The sequence below is a fragment of the Schistocerca piceifrons genome, chromosome 8 (genome assembly GCF_021461385.2).
Source record: "Schistocerca piceifrons isolate TAMUIC-IGC-003096 chromosome 8, iqSchPice1.1, whole genome shotgun sequence".
NCBI classification, from domain to species: Eukaryota; Metazoa; Arthropoda; class Insecta; order Orthoptera; family Acrididae; genus Schistocerca; species Schistocerca piceifrons.
Window position 1 is genome coordinate 455,578,176 of NC_060145.1, and position 18,869 is coordinate 455,597,044.

At 47.2% G+C, this 18,869-nt stretch overlaps 1 protein-coding gene across 1 annotated transcript in view; it reads right to left on the bottom strand.

Moving 5' to 3' along the window:
* LOC124712446 (popeye domain-containing protein 3-like) overlaps nt 1-18,869 on the bottom strand; it is a 250,260-nt gene that overhangs the window by 82,780 nt on the left and 148,611 nt on the right. Inside the window, exons 3-4 of the mRNA XM_047242741.1 lie at nt 17,546-17,683; nt 9,080-9,261 (exon numbers count right to left, since the gene is read on the bottom strand). Coding sequence (XP_047098697.1) covers nt 9,080-9,261; nt 17,546-17,683 — 320 coding nt within the window. The remainder of the gene's footprint in view (nt 1-9,079; nt 9,262-17,545; nt 17,684-18,869) is intronic.

Below are 18,869 nucleotides of genomic sequence, written 5' to 3' on the forward strand. Positions count from 1 at the left end.
AAACGCGTTATCGATATGCACACGTTCACTGCTTTCCATCTTAAGTACACGAACTTGTGACCACACTGTGCATATTACTAAGTTTTTGTCATTTACGGACAGCCACGGCTTAGCCTTTCGCCAGTTTTGAAAACGTGATAAGGTAACACAATTTCCTACTATAATCTCAAGACTACTGTTACTCCCATTCCTACCTTGAGACGTGTCACAGTTTTCAGTCACCTGAGATTCAGTCTCTTCCCCTGTATTAGCACCATCATTACCGTTTTCTTTTTTACATTCACTGTCGTTTTTAACTCTTTTAGTACCACTGTTAGTATCCTGACTGTCAGAGTTCGTACACGTATCAGGTAATGCACTGCTCTTAAGGAAATCAGAAATTATGCTTTGTTTGAATGACATCCTGAAATTCCGTAGTTCTTACAGGCCCGGACGCACTCAACTCACTAATGAAGCTACTGAAGCGGGGACGTGTGAAGATCGCCGTGTGTTTGGCGGACACGAGGCAACGAACGAACGGCACCAATTAATTTGGAATACGCGATGCTGGGGAGCCTGTGTTAAGCTCCACCCACGTGGTTCGCGGCTAGCGAAGTCAGACTGTCCGATCCCGTCTGACCGATACCGTTGCTCACTTCGCACTACTTTGTGCGTTCGTCCCAGGCGCGTTAGTCCGCGCGCCATACAGTTGCCTAAAGGTGGCCTAGCCGTAAATGTTCGCAGAGGTGCCGGGCCGGTCACCACCCCGTGTCAGGGCCCGGGGTGGGAATTTCAGCCCCCAGCTCTCCCAGCTCAGCGGTACGACTGCTGAGGTGTGACTGCCACACTATGTGCGTCCCTCGCAAGCTCGCAAGTAAACGGATGACGCACCTTAGACGAAAGTAACAATGACAATATGAGAATGATGATTTAGTTCTAAATGTTCTGAAATGCTTAAATACTACATAACACTTTTTCAAAATTAATAGGCAAACATATTAATAGTATTAATAGTAAGCCTGTATTAAAAACTTTCAGTGTTCGACTCCACAAATTTAAATTACACTCCTGGAAACTGAAAGAAGAACACATTGACACCGGTGTGTCAGACCCACCATACTTGCTCCGGACACTGCGAGAGGGCTGTACAAGCAATGATCACACGCACGGCACAGCGGACACACCAGGAACCGCGGTGTTGGCCGTCGAATGGCGCTAGCTGCGCAGCATTTGTGCACCGCCGCCGTCAGTGTCAGCCAGTTTGCCGTGGCATACGGAGCTCCATCGCAGTCTTTAACACTGGTAGCATGCCGCGACAGCGTGGGCGTGAACCGTATGTGCAGTTGACGGACTTTGAGCGAGGGCATATAGTGGGCATGCGGGAGGCCGGGTGGACGTACCGCCGAATTGCTCAACACGTGGGGCGTGAGGTCTCCACAGTACATCGATGTTGTCGCCAGTGGTCGGCGGAAGGTGCACGTGCCCGTCGACCTGGGACCGGACCGCAGCGACGCACGGATGCACGCCAAGACCGTAGGATCCTACGCAGTGCCGTAGGGGACCGCACCGCCATTTCCCAGCAAATTAGGGACGTTGCTCCTGGGGTATCGGCGAGGACCATTCGCAACCGTCTCCATGAAGCTGGGCTACGGTCCCGCACACCGTTAGGCCGTCTTCCACTCACGCCCCAACATCGTGCAGCCCGCCTCCAGTGGTGTCGCGACAGGCGTGAATGGAGGGACGAATGGAGACGTGTCGTCTTCAGCGATGAGAGTCGCTTCTGCCTTGGTGCCAATGATGGTGGTATGCGTGTTTGGCGCCGTGCAGGTGAGCGCCACAATCAGGACTGCATTCGACCAAGGCACACAGGGCCAACACCCGGCATCATGGTGTGGGGAGTGATCTCCTACACTGGCCGTACACCACTGGTGATCGTCGAGAGGACACTGAATAGTGCACGGTCCATCCAAACCGTCATCGAACCCATCGTTCTACCATTCCTAGACCGGCAAGGGAACTTGCTGTTCCAACAGGACAATGCACGTCCGCATGTATCCCGTGCCACCCAACGTGCTCTAGAAGGTGTAAGTCAAATACCCTGGCCAGCAAGATCTCCGGATCTGTCCCCCATTGAGCATGTTTGGGACTGGATGAAGCGTCGTCTCACGCGGTCTGTACGTCCAGCACGAACGCTGGTCCAACTGAGGCGCCAGGTGGAAATGGCATGGGAAGCCGTTCCACGGGACTACATCCAGCATCTCTACGATCGTCTCCATGGGAGAATAGCAGCCTGCATTGCTGCGAAAGGTGGATATACACTGTACTAGTGCCGACATTGTGCATGCTCTGTTGCCTGTGTCTATGTGCCTGTGGTTCTGTCAGTGTGATCATGTGATGTATCTGACCCCAGGAATGTGTCAATAAAGTTTCCCCTTCCTGGGACAATGAATTCACGGTGTTCTTATTTCAATTTCCAGGAGTGTATATGTAAAGTTTTACTCCAGTGCGTGGGAAATAAACATCCCAGGTTGGGACACATAAACTAAAACCAGAGAAGGGGATGGTCTGATGCTGAGGGGGGTGGGGGCGGGGAATCCCCCCATCCCCCCTTGCAAATTGCTCACTGCATTAAATATAACAAAATAAATAATCATACATGTGACGAGAAGAAATGATTAACACTATCAATCTTCACAGATGAGAATACGACTATATCCACGAAGGTTCGCGCCCTGGCAAGGGAGATATTTAACTTCAACATATAAGGTGATTACAGTAAGCCCTAATTCCACTCGACAAACGTAGTAACAATATAAGCGAGAAAAATGTACTGAAGGAGGATAGCCGGATGTGCCGTAGTAAAAAGGCCCACTATCAACCCCGTGAGGACGCGACCCTCGTGAACACGTCAGTTTCAGCTACCTGCAACATACACGGAGTCGTTTGTAGCTTCTTAAAAAAACAATTAACATGAAAAGGCACAACGCGTAACACATTAATAAAATATAAAAGACTACTTCACAGAAGCAGCTCCTCTTTAGACAAAGCAAACAGCAGAATATTAATAACACGTAAAATACTTCTAACCTATAACAAACTAAGATACCACGTAATAGAATATAGTCTTGAGCTCATAGAATACTCAGTTTGACTCGCCTGTTTATAGGTCTTACAACTCAACCGTGTCAGCTTAAGCATACCCGCGAATACAAAACTCGAAATATGACAGCAATAATGATTGAAGCCACTGACAATGCTAGGCTGCCACACAGAGGAGACAATAGCAATTTACAGCGGCACACAACCGACCTTACATCTCCAATTTAGTATTTTCAGAATAAACAATTTTGTGTATAATAATTACTTACAGTATCATGACAACCTCCGAATAACACTTATTACCCAAGGTAGGTGCTGGTATCGAAAGGCACCTTTAGTAATACAGAGAGTGTATTCACTTATTGGATGGGTATCAACTTTACATCCTTTCCACATAGCTCTCTGTTTACACACTTCTATAATTTCTGCAACTAAAGAAGGGCATATAAATGCACATATAACTGACACAGATTTAAGCAGAATAAAACAGTACCTTGGTATGGCGCAAATAGGTTCATTTGGTTTACACGTGGGATATCTTCACCATTCAGTAATTCCGAAATATATTCAACAACGCGTGAGAGCAAGACGTCCCCGTCGTATCAGCTAATTTCCTGCACAGACACGAGGCAGACGAAGCGTTTTCACATGCAACAGCGGCGAGCATCACACATTTCCTCCGTCACGCCATAGACACATCTGAATTTCAATGGCCAGTAACAAGAACCTATACATGCCCTCGCAGCAGAAAAGCCCCAAAACACAACAGTGCACCACCGCGATACCAAACCCCAGGTCCCATCAAGTCACTGCCGGGATCTCTCGCTGACGCTGCCCATAGCGTACAGGCGTCGTACCACAGGCTTCACGGTAAACGTCAACAAGCCACCTGGATAGCCACGGCCACACCCAAACTTCCATATGTCATCAACCACGCATTTACGACCTATAGTCGTACATCCATTATGTATGAGAGTCACTCCAAAAGAAATGCACACTATGTTTGTAAAAATACGGTTTTCATTCTGCATGTGTGAAAGTCTTACAGTGTGTAGATACATCCTTCCCGCTTGTTTTCAAACTTAGTTCAACTTGTTCCCGTGAGTGGCACCGTCACAGCATGTCTTCAAGATGGCTGCTACACTTGACGTTCGTCAGAAGCAACGTACTGTCATAGAATTCCTGTGCTGTGGAAACGAGACAGTGGGAAACATCCACAAGAGGTTGAAAAAGGTGTATGGAGATGCTGCTGTCGATTTCAGTACAGTTAGTCGGTGGGCAAGCAGGTTACGTGATGAAAGCGGGCACGGCAATATTGAGGATTGTCCTCGCAGCGGCAGGCCTCGTACTGCACACACTCCAGACAATACGCAGAGAGTTAACGAATTGGTGACTGCTGACAGACGCACCACAGTGAACGAGTTGTCACGCTACGTTGGGATAGGGGAAGGAAGTGTTTGCAGAATACTGGAAGTGTTGGCGTTAAAAAATGTTCGTGCCAGGTGGATTCCCAGGATGTTGACAGTGGCTCACAAAGAAACAAGAAAAACGGTATGCAGCGAACTTTTGGAACAGTACGAGAATGGTGAAGATGAATTTCTTGGAAGAATTGTGACAAGTGATGAAACATGGCTCCGTCATTTTTCACCAGAGACGAAGAGGCAATCAATGGAGTGGCATCATGCAATATCACCCAATAAAAAAAATTCAAAACCACACCTCCTGCTGGAAAAGTTATGGCTACGGTGTTTTTCGATTCCGAAGGACTCTTGCTTGTGGACATCGTGCCAAGTGGAACCACCAAAAATTCTGATCCATATGTGACGACACTGATGAAACTTCAAGCTCGACTGAGTCGTGTTCGATCACATCGGCAAAAGGAGGATGTTTTGCTGTTGCACGACAATGTACGGCCGCACGTCAGTCAAAAAACCATGGAAGCGATCACAAAACTCTGATGGACAACACTGAAACACCCGCCTTACAGTCCTGACCTGGCTCCATGTGACTAACATCTCTTTGGGAAACTGAAAGACTCTCTTCGTGGAACAAGGTTTGAAGATTATGACTCCCTTGTGCACGCTGCCAAACAGGGGCTCCAACAGGCTGGTCCAGTATTTTACCGTGCGGGTATACAGGCGCTGGTTCCAAGATGGCGTACGGCAGTTGAGAGGGATGGAAATTATGTGGAAAAATGAAAATATTGTTCCTAAAGTATGTATCTACACACTGTAAAACTTTCAAACATGTAGAATAAAAGATGGATTTAAAAAAAAATAGTGTGCGTTTCTTTTGGAGTGACAAAATGGCTCTGAGCACTATGGGACTCAACTGCTGTGGTCATAAGTCCCCTAGAACTTAGAACTACTTAAACCTAACTAACCTAAGGACAGCACACAACACCCAGCCATCACGAGGCAGAGAAAATCCCTGACCCCGCCGGGAATCGAACCCGGGAACCCGGGCGTGGGAAGCGAGAACGCTACCGCACGACCACGAGATGCGGGCTTTGGGAGTGACCCTCGTATATTCCCGTTCAGGTCAGACGTTGTACTTGAAAGTCGCTTGCCCGGTATCGGCAGAGAAATACGATATTGCAGCGCCTGTGTTATTCTGATTACGATGCAAAGTTCCTTTGGACATTGATTCGAGTCCCGGTGCGGCACAAATTTTCAGTCGTCTACAGATAACGGTCGTCCTTATTCGCAACTGCGAATTTATTTATTTCATAACGGCTGTAGCCGTCGCACTGCCTGTTTCCTTTGGACATGCTTTGCATCGTAATCAGAATAACACACGCACGGCAGTCACGTGTTTCATCACGTCCTCATGCGCCAACGCCAACGCCCACCCGTCAGTTGTGAGCCACGCCGGTAGAGGAAAGGGGAGCCCTGCCATATAATTCATTGCCAGCCTTCTTACCAGCACGGGAGCACGTTCCAGAGTCTCACCTCTTAAGATCCAAGGGACCATCATAAATTTTCTGACTTCAGTGTAGTTATTGTCTGTGAATAAATGTGTCATTTCTGTTCATCTCGTACCGTATTTCTTTCACATACCTCCTATGCTATACTATACTGTAGCTGTCCTAGTTCCAAGTTTCTTCGAGCTGTGTTGGTTGGCAGCGAGACATCATGCGAAAGTTACTTTCGTCCTTCCGTTTTGCACGCCTGTGCATAATTTTCAAAGACATTTGTGAATACAAACAGTTACTGTAGCATCGAATACGTAGGTAAAGCATGTGATTCTAAGATCGTCATAGAGTCATCATCTTCACTGCAAGGACTGTGTCCACTACTTGAGTCCTCAGACGATACGCCACAGGTATTTAGACATTCCTTATCGAACGGGAACCTCTGTTACTTACTTCTTTTTCTTCTACAAGGAGCACACATTTCTCTCATACTGTCCAACTTGATTTGTCGGTTACCAACATCTGCTCTCCGAATTAGAACGATGTGGGATAACAAAACGGGCGTAGCGTGACATCTTTTGGAGATAGGTAACTACTTAGTGAATGGATGAGAGAAGTAACGAAGTATATTGGAGCCATTTCAGGCCAAAAATTCATACGAAAAGTTGATCCACACGGAATAAGCTGATAAAAAAGACTGATACGAAAGGCACGGGAAATATAAAGCAATTTTGTATAGTGGCTGAATGTATCTGTTGGGGAGTAGTATTTCATTTGAAGCAATCGGTTAGCTGTAGGTGAGCTACACTTGCATCAAGTGCACAAATGCTTACCGGATTATTTTATTCCGTCTCGACTGCGATGTAGACGTCCTATCAAACGTCAGTCCATTTGCATAATGAACAATACACGTCATTTTATGACGGACTTGGCAACTTGAAACTTTTAAGGCAATAAACAACTGTTATTCAATGACATTGTCTGCTCTTACTATCCACGTCATCTTTCTTTGGAACACCAACACTCAACAACTGTTTTCTACGTGGCCGTGCCAATAATATTTACATCGTTTCCAAGCAAACGTGGAGTCAAGTGCCATGAAATTTATTTGGAACAGTCGTCGCAAGCCTGACCAGATTTTCATACATAGTGTTGCTACGAGTGTAATGTTTCTCAACGGAGAAGCCTGTGATCTAAGACGTACAAACGAAAACTGAAAGCCGTTTGGAAATTTAAAAATATACCATCAATTTGACATCCGATGTCGATAGCACTCGTGAATAAGAACTAGTTGAGTTTCACAAGATGTCCTTAGGTTAGTTAGGTTTAAGTAGTTCTAAGTTCTAGGGGACTTATGACCACAGCAGTTGAGTCCCATAGTGCTCAGAGCCATTTGAACCATTTTTTGAAGTTTCACAAGAACGGTATTTTCTGAATCCGTGCTGGCTATTTGACAATAAATCGCTTTCTTCGAGATAATTCACAACGTTTGAACACAGCTTACGTTCCAAAATCCTACTGCAGATCGGGGTTAGCGATATTGGTCTGTAATTCAGAGGGTTACACCTCTTCCTTTTTGGGGTGTTGCTGTGGCTTATGCAGCTTCGCAGGCTTTAGTGACGGATCATTCGACGAGAGAGCGGTAACGTATGATTGCGAAGTATGGGCTATTGTATCAGCATACTCTGAAAGGAACCTCACTGGTATACAATATTGACCGGAGGATTTGCCTTTATTAAGTAATTTAAGCTGCTTAGGTACACCGAGGATTCTCATATTCATGTTGGCAGTTATTCTAGATTCGATTTCTGGAACATTTAATTCGTCTTCTTGTCTAGGGAGTTGAGTATTGCTCAACTGTCTGGAGCCTTTATCGGACAAAAGCAGTAGAGAAGGTCCAACTATGAGCGGCGCGTGTGGTCACTAGAGCACTTGGTATGTTTGAGAGTGTCGCTGAAATGCGCAACAGACTCTAGTGGCGGACATTACAAGAGAGGCATTGTGCATTATTCGGAGAGTGATCGCCGACGTACCGAGAGGGTACGTTTGAGAAGAGCCACACACGTCACTTCCTCAGCCGTCACAATAAACGAGCACGACCAGAAAATCACAACATACGGGGCTCATATGAAGCTTTACATACAATCGTTCTACCCGAGTTCCATTCGTGAAAGGGTCGGGGGATGGAGGAGGGATAGCACGAGTACCCTTCACCACACACCGCTGGATGGATTTCGGAATGTACGAGTAGATGTCCGCGTACAACTACTCCGCTGCAGGGAACTGCGCAACCGCAACACGATTCTTTCGTCATCCAAGTTAGCACGTGTAGATACGTACGATTACATGCTGAATTAAAGTAGGACTAGCCCGCCCGGTTGGCCGTGGCTTTCCGGGCGGGAAGGAGCGCCTGGTCCCCGGCACGAGTCTTCCCGGGCGGACTTCTGTCGAGGTCCGATGAACCGGTCAGTCTATGGATGGTTTTTAGGCGGTTTTTCATCTGCCTCGGCGAGTGCGGGCTGGTTCACCTTATTCCGCCTCAGCTACACAATGTCGGCGAATACTGCGCAAACAAGTTTTCCACGTACGCTTGCATCACCATTACTCTACCACGCAAACATAGGGTTGGTTCAAATGGCTCTGAGCACTATGGGACTCAACTGCTGTGGTCATAAGTCCCCTAGAACTTAGAACTACTTAAACCTGACTAACCTAAGGACGTCACACACATCCATGCCCGAGGCAGGATTCGAACCTGCGACCGTAGCGGTCGTGCGGTTCCAAACTGCAGCGCCTTTAACCGCTCGGCCACTTCGGCCGGCGCAAACATAGGGGTTACACTCGTCTGGTGTGAGACGTTCCCTGGGGGTCCACCGGGGGCCAAACCGCACGATAACCCTGGGTTCGGTGTGGGGCGGTGGAGGGGTGAAGTGGACTGCGGTAGTCGTCGTGGGGTTGCGGACCACTGCAGCTGGCCCGAGGACGGAGCCTCTCCGTCGTTTCTAGGTCCCTGTTTAAGATAACATAACATAACGTAAAGTAGAACTATCTTAAATGTGGAGGAGTGATTTGGCATGTTTTGGTTACCTTGAACGGCTCGAAGAGCGTATGGTAGGCCTCCTCGAGCTCCGGGTCGAACTTGACGGGCCGCATCTGGTAGATGATGTAGACCAGCTGGCCCATGTTCAGCAGCATGAAGCTGAAGTTCCACGAGAACACGTCGGGCGCGCAGATCACGTTCCACGCCCAGAACGAGAACAGCATGAACCCTGCAGCATGGCAGGACAACACTGTCACTCTCTCTGGACTACGCAATGCGCAGGGTTATCCGTAACACGAGTTCCCGCACCAGCAGCAGTTGGCTATACACCAGAATGCACATAACGGTATCATATACGAGGGACATTCAGTAAGTAATCCAACATATACGGGGGTGAGTCAAATGAAAACCTTAAATTTGTAATAACAAATCGAAATTTCGCGCTGTTATCTTGTAAGTTGGTAAGCGTGCTACAAACACCGTGCAGAATGGCCTGTAGGTGGCAGCATAGTGCAGATGCACACACACCGTCGCAGTATCAGTATAAAGATGGCCGCCCCACTTGCGACTTACACCAGGGAAGAACACCGTTGTGTTATTCTGTTTTTGCGTAGTGAAGGTGTGAAACCTATCGAAGTTCATCGACGAATGAAGGTTCAGTACGGTGATGCATGTTTGTCATAGCAACAAGTCTACGAATGTGGTAGGAAGTTTGCACATGGTGTGACTTCAGTTGAAGATGCTCCCCATCCAGGTCAGGTACAACGAGTTGTGACTCCACAGAACATTGCAGCAGTTGAAGCCATAGTGAAGGAAAGTCGAGTGACACTGAATGACAATGCAGCATGTTTACAGATTAGTCATGGGTCTGCACACCACAATGTGCGTGACATGCTCCAGTTTCACAAAATGTCTGCAAGATGGGTGCCACGGCATCTGACTCCTGAAATGAGAGTACGACGTGTTCATGCTTGTGAAGAACTTCTTCGGCGCTTTGAACGAGAAGGTAATGGCTTCCTCGCAAGAATCGTTACTGGGGACGAAACCTGGGTTCACTTTCACCAACCGGAAACGAAGAGAGCGAGCAAGGAATGGCGCCATTCCTCATCATCGAAACCAAAGAAATTTCGAACAGAACCATCAGCAGGGAAGGGTATGCTGACTCCATTTTGGGACTAAAAAGGCGTCATTTTGGAGCATTACATGTCTAGAGGGACCACTGTCGCCAGTGCATTATACACAGATCTCCTAAAAAATCATCTGCGGCCTGCAATCAAATCAAAACGACGTGGATTGCTGTCAGGAGATGTCCTTTTTGCAACATGCAAGGCCCCACACCGCCTGTACAACAGTTGCAACAATCACAGACCTGCACTTTGAGTGTCTTCCTCATCCACCATACTCACCAGACCTTGCCCCAAGTGATTTCCATGTGATTGGACCACTCAAAGACGCAATGGGAGGAAAGAAGTCCCGTTCTGATGAAGAGGTACGCCACGCGGTGTCTGAGTGGTTGCGCGGACTACCAAATGAATTTTTTTCTAAAGGAATTTATGCACTTTGTAAGCCCTGGCAGGACTTGCATTGAACTTGGGGGAGATTATATTGAAAAGTCATACAGCTTTGTACCACTTCTGCGCAATAAATAATACTTAAAAAAATTTTAAGGTTTTTCATTTGACTCACCCTCGAATTTTTCCTGAAACTAGCTTGGTTACATTCAGTATTCCAATACACCATATTATTTCCCACTCTTTTGCCTACAAATACCTTTTTTTTCCAACATAACCTCCGTCCAGTGCGACGACCCTGCGCCACTTTACTGGGAGGGCCTTCATACCTGTATGGTAGCACTCTATTGGTCGACGTCGGAACCAGAGTCGTGCTGCATCAATGACCTGCACTGCTTACCGTGGAATGCATCCTTCATTGGGCTATACAGATGGAAGTTGAATTGTGTGAGACATGGATTCTAGGGTAGATAAGGAAGAACAGTCCAATGAAGTTCTGCGAGCTCCTCAAAGGTGTGCAGTTTTGTGTGAGACCTCGCCTTATCATGGAGAAGGAAAAGTTCCTTTGCGTTTTTGTGGCGAAGAACACACGGAAATCGTTTCTTCAATGTCATGAGCGTACCACAATGCACTTTAGAGTTGATCGTTGCACCATGAAGGACGACATCAGAATAAGCTTTCATAGTCTCAAAAGACCGTCGCCATTACTTTACCAGCCGAGGGGGCGGCTTTGAATTTGTTCTTCGGAGGAGAGATGGTGCGGCACCACTCCATGGATTGTGGTTGCCGGCCGCTGTGGCCGAGCGGTTATAGGCGCTTCAGTCCGGAACCACGCGGCTGCTACGGTCGCAGGTTCGAATCCTGCCTCGGGCATGGATGTGTGTGATGTCCTTAGGAGAGTTAGGTTTAAGTAGTTCTAAGTCTAGGGGACTTATAACCTCAGATATTAAGTCCCATAGTGCTTAGAGCCATTTGAACCATTTGATTGTGGTTTTGTGTCCCGTTAGAAGTCATGAGCCCATGTTCTTTGCCTGTGACGATGTTCGACAAAAAACGTGCAAGCAATTCCGCACAGACGGTCCTTCTTCGCTCTTTGTGGTCTTCTGTTTGGCGGCGGGGAACCCAGCGTGTACACACCTTTGAGTACCCCATCTGGTGGACGAGTGTGTCATCCCTACTAACAGAGACGCCCAGTTGCGTAGCGGGGTGTTTCATTGCAATCCCTCGATCACCTCGAATGAGAGTGTCCGCACGTTCCAACACTGCAAGAGTCAAGGCCGGCCGGCAAGCGGGATATCGGAAAGGTCTGCGCGACCTTCTTGCGATGATGACTGAAGCTTCACCCAACGACTCACCTGCTTTTGTTCATTGCCAGGTGTCTGTAAACATTCTCCAACAATCTACGAATATCTTCTATGGTTTGGTTAAAAATTGCATTTTGAAGGCTATGTTACCATCTATCGGAAATTCATGAAATTATAGGGGTAGAAGCGGCAATATTCCACGATGTTTCACTAGAAATTCCCCATTTTTTTCAACAGAAACTGACCGAGAAATAAATCCGCTTCGTTATTTGTTGAACGCCCCTTGTACGTTTTCGAGCGCACATTGCGAGGTCATTGTACTTCATTTCCACCTTGTATGGAGTACGAAGGCCTATAGCCTAGCTTTTATGACGTACACAGCTTTATGAACTACCGAACTGGCCACGATCGAGACGCAGGTAAGCGGTCACCCGTCGTTAGTGGCGGCTCTGTAAACGCAGGTATGGAACGCACAGTGAACGACAGTCGATCCACGGTTACAGGACTTGAGAGTCATTTGCCTCGGACAGTCCGACCACGGAAACTCGTACACGGCACAGACACCACTAATAACGTGGGCGTACATGACCCGGGAGCACGGTGCACAACGCATTTTATACAGACGTGACGGTGCTCTGCAGTTATCACGCTACCACCAGTGTCTTTACGAGCGTACCGGCTGTTTTAGAGGCTGCAATCACTGTGGACCACGAACGAACTAATTTGCTGGCATGACTCGTTTTTTTTATCAGAAGTGTCGGTCGTGCAGCAGCCGCTATAAATCCCAGATACTTTACACACAGCTAATCCTCAGGCCCTTTTTAATACGAATACAAGTTAGCGAAGAATATGAATTACGTGATACGATAGAATTAATGATGTGATTATACCAGAGGGTTATATTTTAAACCAAACAAATGTTTATTAAATAATGTTCACACATTCGTGAATGGTGGCCTTATATGTAATTCAGGAACAAATTAAAAAGAATTAAACAGTAATCAATATATGTAATGCGAGTAGAACATAGAATACAAAAGCACGAGCGATAAAAGTTCGTTTAACTGCACAGTACTTCACGAAAATCAACAGCAAACATTCAAACACTCAAAACGCATTTCACCACCATCAGTCGAGACGTAAAACAAAATTCATTCTCCTGAATACACACGAATGTAAACACCAACTGCAGAAATCAGTTGCAGTTGACAGCTGCCTCAAATGCCCTAACCAAAAATAAAAAGACAATTACCGAAAACTCAATTCAAATAATCTAAGTCCTGAGAAAAACTAAAGTCTGCACCTAGATCTCACAAAATTATTAGAAGTTGAACAAAAAGTTCACAGCGACCAGACAGCAGCGCACTCGCCAACACCGGCCAGGCACTAAGACGCTGACAGTACACAGCGTACACCCAACCACTCGCCGGTAGACACCTTTTGTGAAGTTACTCATTACCGAAGCCAACTCAGACACTTAAATAACGACCACCAATCAAAATTAAAGCTCGTTGTAGATGCATATAACATACTAGAAAACGGAGAAAATTACTGCAGTCATTTTGCAGCCCTCGTTGAATTAACGATACAGTATTAAACAAGTTATTAACAAAGTTAACAAAGCATCCGGTTTTGCGACGTGACAAAACATGTAAAATTAAACACTAACTTGTGGCTACACATCCGCTTGAAAAATTAGATAAGGGTGAGCAAAACTCATTTTGCACTCATACTGTGGAGGATTTACGATACTGGCATATTTATATAAAAACTTTTAATAAACTCATCTACACCGAAATGCCAAAGAAACTGGTACAGGTATGCGCATTCAAATACAGATACACTATGTGATCAAAAGTAACCGGACACCCCTAGAAACATACGTTTTTCACATTAGGTGCATTGTGCTGCCACCTACTGCCAGGTACTCCATATCAGTGACCTCAGTACTCAGTTGACATCGTGAGAGAGCAGAGTGGGGCGCTCCGCGGAACTCATGGACTTTGAACGTGGTCAGGTGACTGGGTATCACTTGTGTCATATGTCTGTATGCGAGATTTCCATACTCCTAAACATCCCTAGGTCCACTGTTTCCAATGTGATAGTGAAGTAGAAACGTGAATGGACACGTACAGCACAAAAGCGTACAGGCTGACATCGTCTGTTGACTGACAGAGACCGCCGACAGTTGGAGAGGGTCGTAATGTGTAATAGCCAGACACCTACCCAGACCATCACACTAGAATTCCAAAGTACAGCATGATACACTGCATGTACTATGACAGTTAGGTAGGAGATGAGAAAACGTGGATTTCATGATCTAGCAGCTGCTCATAAGCCACACATGCCGGTAAATGCCAAACGACACCTCGCTTAGTGTAAGGAGCGTAAACATTGAACAATTGAACAGTGGAAAAACGTTGTGTGGAGTACGAATCACGGTACACTATGTGGCGATACGACGGCAGGGTGTGGGTATGGCGAATGCCCAGTGAACGTCATCTGCCAGCGTGTGTAGTGCCAACAGTAAAATTTGGAGGAGGCGGTGTTATGGTGTTGTCATGTTTTTCATGGAGGGGGCTTGCCCCTCTTGTTGTTTTGCGTGGTACTATGACAGCACAGGCCTACACTGATGTTTTAAGCACCTTCTTGCTTCCCACTGAAGAGCAATTCGGGGATGGTGATTGCATCTTTCAATACAATTGAGCGCCTGTTCATAATTCAAGGACTGTGACGGAGTGGTTATACGACAAATCCCTGAAATGGACTGGCCTGCGCAGAGTTCTGACCTGAATCCTATAGAACACCTTTGGGATGTTTTGGAACGCCGACTTCGTGCCACGCCTCACCGACCGAGATCAGTACCTCTCCTCAGTGCAGCACTCCGTGAAGAATGGGCTGCCATTCCCCAAGAAACCTTCCAGCACGATTGAAGATATGCCTGCGAGAGTGGAAGCTAAGGGTGGGCCTGTTCATATTGAATTCCACCATTACCGATGGAGGGCGCCACGAACTTGTAAGTCATTTTCAGCCAGGTGTCCGGATACTTTTGATCACATAGTGTACGTAAACAGGCAGAATACGTTGCTGCGGTTGCTAACGCCTATATAAAACAACAAGTGCCTGGCGTAGTTGTTAGATCGGTTACCGCTGCTGCAATGGCAAGTTATTAAGATTTATGTGAGTTTGAACATTGTGTTACAGTCGGCGCACGAGCGACGGGACCCAACATCTCCGAGGTAGCGATGAAGTGGGGATTTTCCCATTTCACGAATGTAACGTAAATATCAGGAGTTCGTCGAAACATCAAATCTCGGACATCGCTGCAGCCGGAAAAAAAAACCTGCAAGAACGGGTCCAACAACGGCTGAAGAGAATCGTTCAAGGTGACAGGAGCGCAACCTTTCCGCAAATTGCTGCAGATTTCAATGCTGAGCCGTCAACAAGTGTCAGCGTCCGAAGCGTTCAATGAAATGGGCTTTCGGAGCGGAAGGTCCACTCGTGTACCCTTGATGACTGCACGACACAAATCTTTCCGCCTCGTCTGGGCCCGTCAACACCGACATTAGACTGTTGATGACTGGAAATGTGTTGCCTAGTGCGACGAATCTCGTTTCAAATTGTATCGAGTGGATGGACGTGTGCGGGTACGGAGACAACCATGTACCCGGCATGTCAAGCTGGTGGAGGCTCTGTAATGGTGCAGTGGGGGGGGGGGGGGGGGGGGGGGCTCAGTAGGAGTGATATGGGAACCCCGATACGTCTGGATACGACTCTGATAGTTAACACGTACGTAATTTCCTGCTTCTGACCTGCATCCATTCATGCTCATTATGCATTCTGACGGACTTAGGCAATTACAGCAGGCCAATGAAGTACTCTAAACGTCCAGAATTGCTACAGAATGGCTGCAGGAACACTCTTCTGACTTTAAACACTTCCGCTGCCCACCAAACTCCCGTGACATGAATGTTACAGAGCATATCTGGGATGCCTTGCGGCGTGCTGCTCAGAAGATATCCCCACCCCCTCGAACTCTAACGGATTTATGGACAATCCTGCAGGATTCATGGTGTCATCTCTCTCCAGCAGTACTTCAGACATCAATCGAGTCCATGCCACGTCGTGTTGCGGCACTTCTGCGTGGTCGCTGAAGCCCTACATTGTATTAGGTGGGCGTACCACTTTCTTTGGCTGTTCAGTGAGTAACTAACGATATGCATGACTGATTCGAAAAGTAGCTTATTGTATTGTTAACTGATGCTGTAAGTTTTCACATGATGCGTCATATCATCAGTTTTCCCCAAATGATTAGTTGCTATTAATTTTGTAATCTATCATAATTATTGAAAACAATTCCAATTTTCTTAATATTAATCCTAGAATTTTGTTTCAAGTTACAACATCGGCACGATTGTTGTGACCTACTTGGTTCTTCTCTATCACATTTGTGGGTTCCGTAACGTAGCTTCCTTAAAATATTTAAGGGGCAGTCAAATGAAAACGAGACATCCGGAAAAAAGTAAGTGGTTTGCATTTCATTTTAAAAGAAATTGGAATAATTGTTAATACATTTACCGCACTATAAGACAAGACGGCCTATGCCGGTATGGAAAAATGTGTACCGTTGCTCACAGAGCCGTGATTGTAGCGAGGCGCGCACCTCTTCGTCCGAAGCAAACCGACGACCACGAATCTCTTTCTCGAGAGCTCCAAAAATATGGAAACTGCATGGAGAGATATCGGGACTGAATGGAGGATGTGTAAAGGCTTCTCAGCGAAACCTCTGCAGTGTACTCGACACGACCTGGGCAAGATGCGGGCGGGCGTCCGCCAACATTTCTTGGGCGTTTGGACTTGATGGTACTTCTCAGTTAACGGATAGCGGCAATGGACACGTTGCAGTAACTGAAGCGAGGCACGAAGTGCAGACTACCAAAAATGACGTCGGGCGGCAACATTCTGCTGCAGAACACTGCCCTCCCACATGGTGCAGAGGTTGTGTCGACAGCGCTGCAGATGCTTCGCTGGGAATCCCTTACAGACTTTGAGCGAGTGTGGTGTTTTCAGGAGCAAACCTCTGGCAGTGACTCACTAAGCAAGTGCACGCGACACTGTCTATGGTGATCCGTCAGTCGGATGGGTGCGTTAAGCTTGGCGGCCCCCTTGTGGGAGTAAGCTGCGTACCGACGTCGGGTTCCATCCTCTCCTTTCCCCCACCATCATCACACAACACAAACATTGCATTCCACTCCACTCTATGCATACACACACAGACACATTTAGTATTACAAATACAAGGTGTTTCCATAGGAGTGTGAAAAAATGTAATAGGACATCGAGAATCCTCCTCAGAATAATTTGAGGTAGGGAACTTGGAATCGGAGAAGCTAGCTTAAGGAGATGTGGAAGTAAACTTGTCTACCGCTTTGTCTAGTATTACTGTTTTCCAGCTTATTTACAACGAACATGAGTACAAGTTTACACGTACTGTGCTGTTGATTTAGATGTTCATTCTTTGTTTCTACCTTGCAGGACGGTCGCGAGTTTGTGGTGCACGTGCCTGACGTCGGCTCCGGGCCCTGCTCGTCGCATTGCTTTGGTGCCTGTTTTCGCGGACAGACCATTTCCTCGAGGCCGTTGGTGTAACGTTTACATCTCCCGCCACTGGATGGACGCTGATTAAAGGCACACTTACCGAGTATGAGCGCAGAGTGCATGAAGAGCACGCCGTAGGGGCTGCTGGGCGCCGCGTAGGAGATGACGAAGCAGGCGTTGGCCAGCTGGAACAGCAGGTGCTGCGGGCTCTGCAGCACGCCGCACCACGGCAGCGGGCCTGCGGGCACACACACACAGGGGGGCGTAGGCGGAGGCATTGGCGCAGGCGTAGGCTAGGCGGGAGCTAGTGGACGCGGAGTGGACGCAGGCAAGGCCGCGCGGCTGGCTCCCCTAGCAGAGAGTGTATATAGGCAAACACGGCAGTCGGGCAGCAGCTTCTGTTTCATCAGTAGCGCGTCAGAATCCAGGATTTCGTTTCCGGGTTGTAATGAGCTTCTTATAACTACAAGGAACTTATAGATTTAGTTACTGTGTGCATTTTAGTCTAAAATCTTAAATTTATTGCGTACTTCTGAACCCAGTAGCTACAGTCCTGAGGTTTTTTTTGCTGTCTAGTCTATAGTTGCGCGGTCTTTAGTACGGACAGGCACTATGGTTGCTGCGTTCAGACGCGAGCTCAGTTGGTGACCCGTCGATTGCAGCCCTAAGCGGTGCTGGCTCCAGTCACGCTGCTGGAGGCTGCTGCACCACAGCGGAGGGCCGCACGTGGGGGTGCGCCGTACCTCCAGCACGTCCCTCGCATCCTCCGACTGCTCCACTTCCGGGACCACTCCAGTTACCGCCTCTACTGAGCATGACTGCTCACCTGTGGGCGAGTGGGAGGTGTGGCAGGAATTAAAAGACGCTGATCGAAGCCCCCCCCCCCCCCAGTTCTTCTGAATTACGAGTTTTGGGTGTGACGCAGCTGACGAAGATCGTTAGCCGGATGCAGTTGCTCGCCCTGTTCCAGATGAAGCCTCGTTGCGTGCACAGTCTGTGCAATCACAGAGAGCGATATTACTAGTACCTGGAGTTCCGGTTTGAACAAACCCGCTTCCTTCTGCATAAGACCCTTCTGTTCTTCTCGGTAACTGTGGTGGCTCCAAAACTGGCTGCAAGATTTCTTTAAAGTCAGTACCGCCATTAGACTGTTTTTTATTTGCAGTGTTACATTTACACGATCATGATTTCGGCCATTATCAAGTGTTTTAATGCCTAAGATAGCATACTGTGCTATTTAAAAATATTAGACGCATTGGGTATTTTAAATACGACAGTATGCCATCTTAGGCACTGTATAACATTAAAACAATTGATAATGGCACTTTAAAGCCGAAACCATGATAGTGTAAATGTAACACTGCAAATAAAAAACAGTCCAATGGCGGTACTGACTTTAAAGAAATATATTATGACTGTCGCCC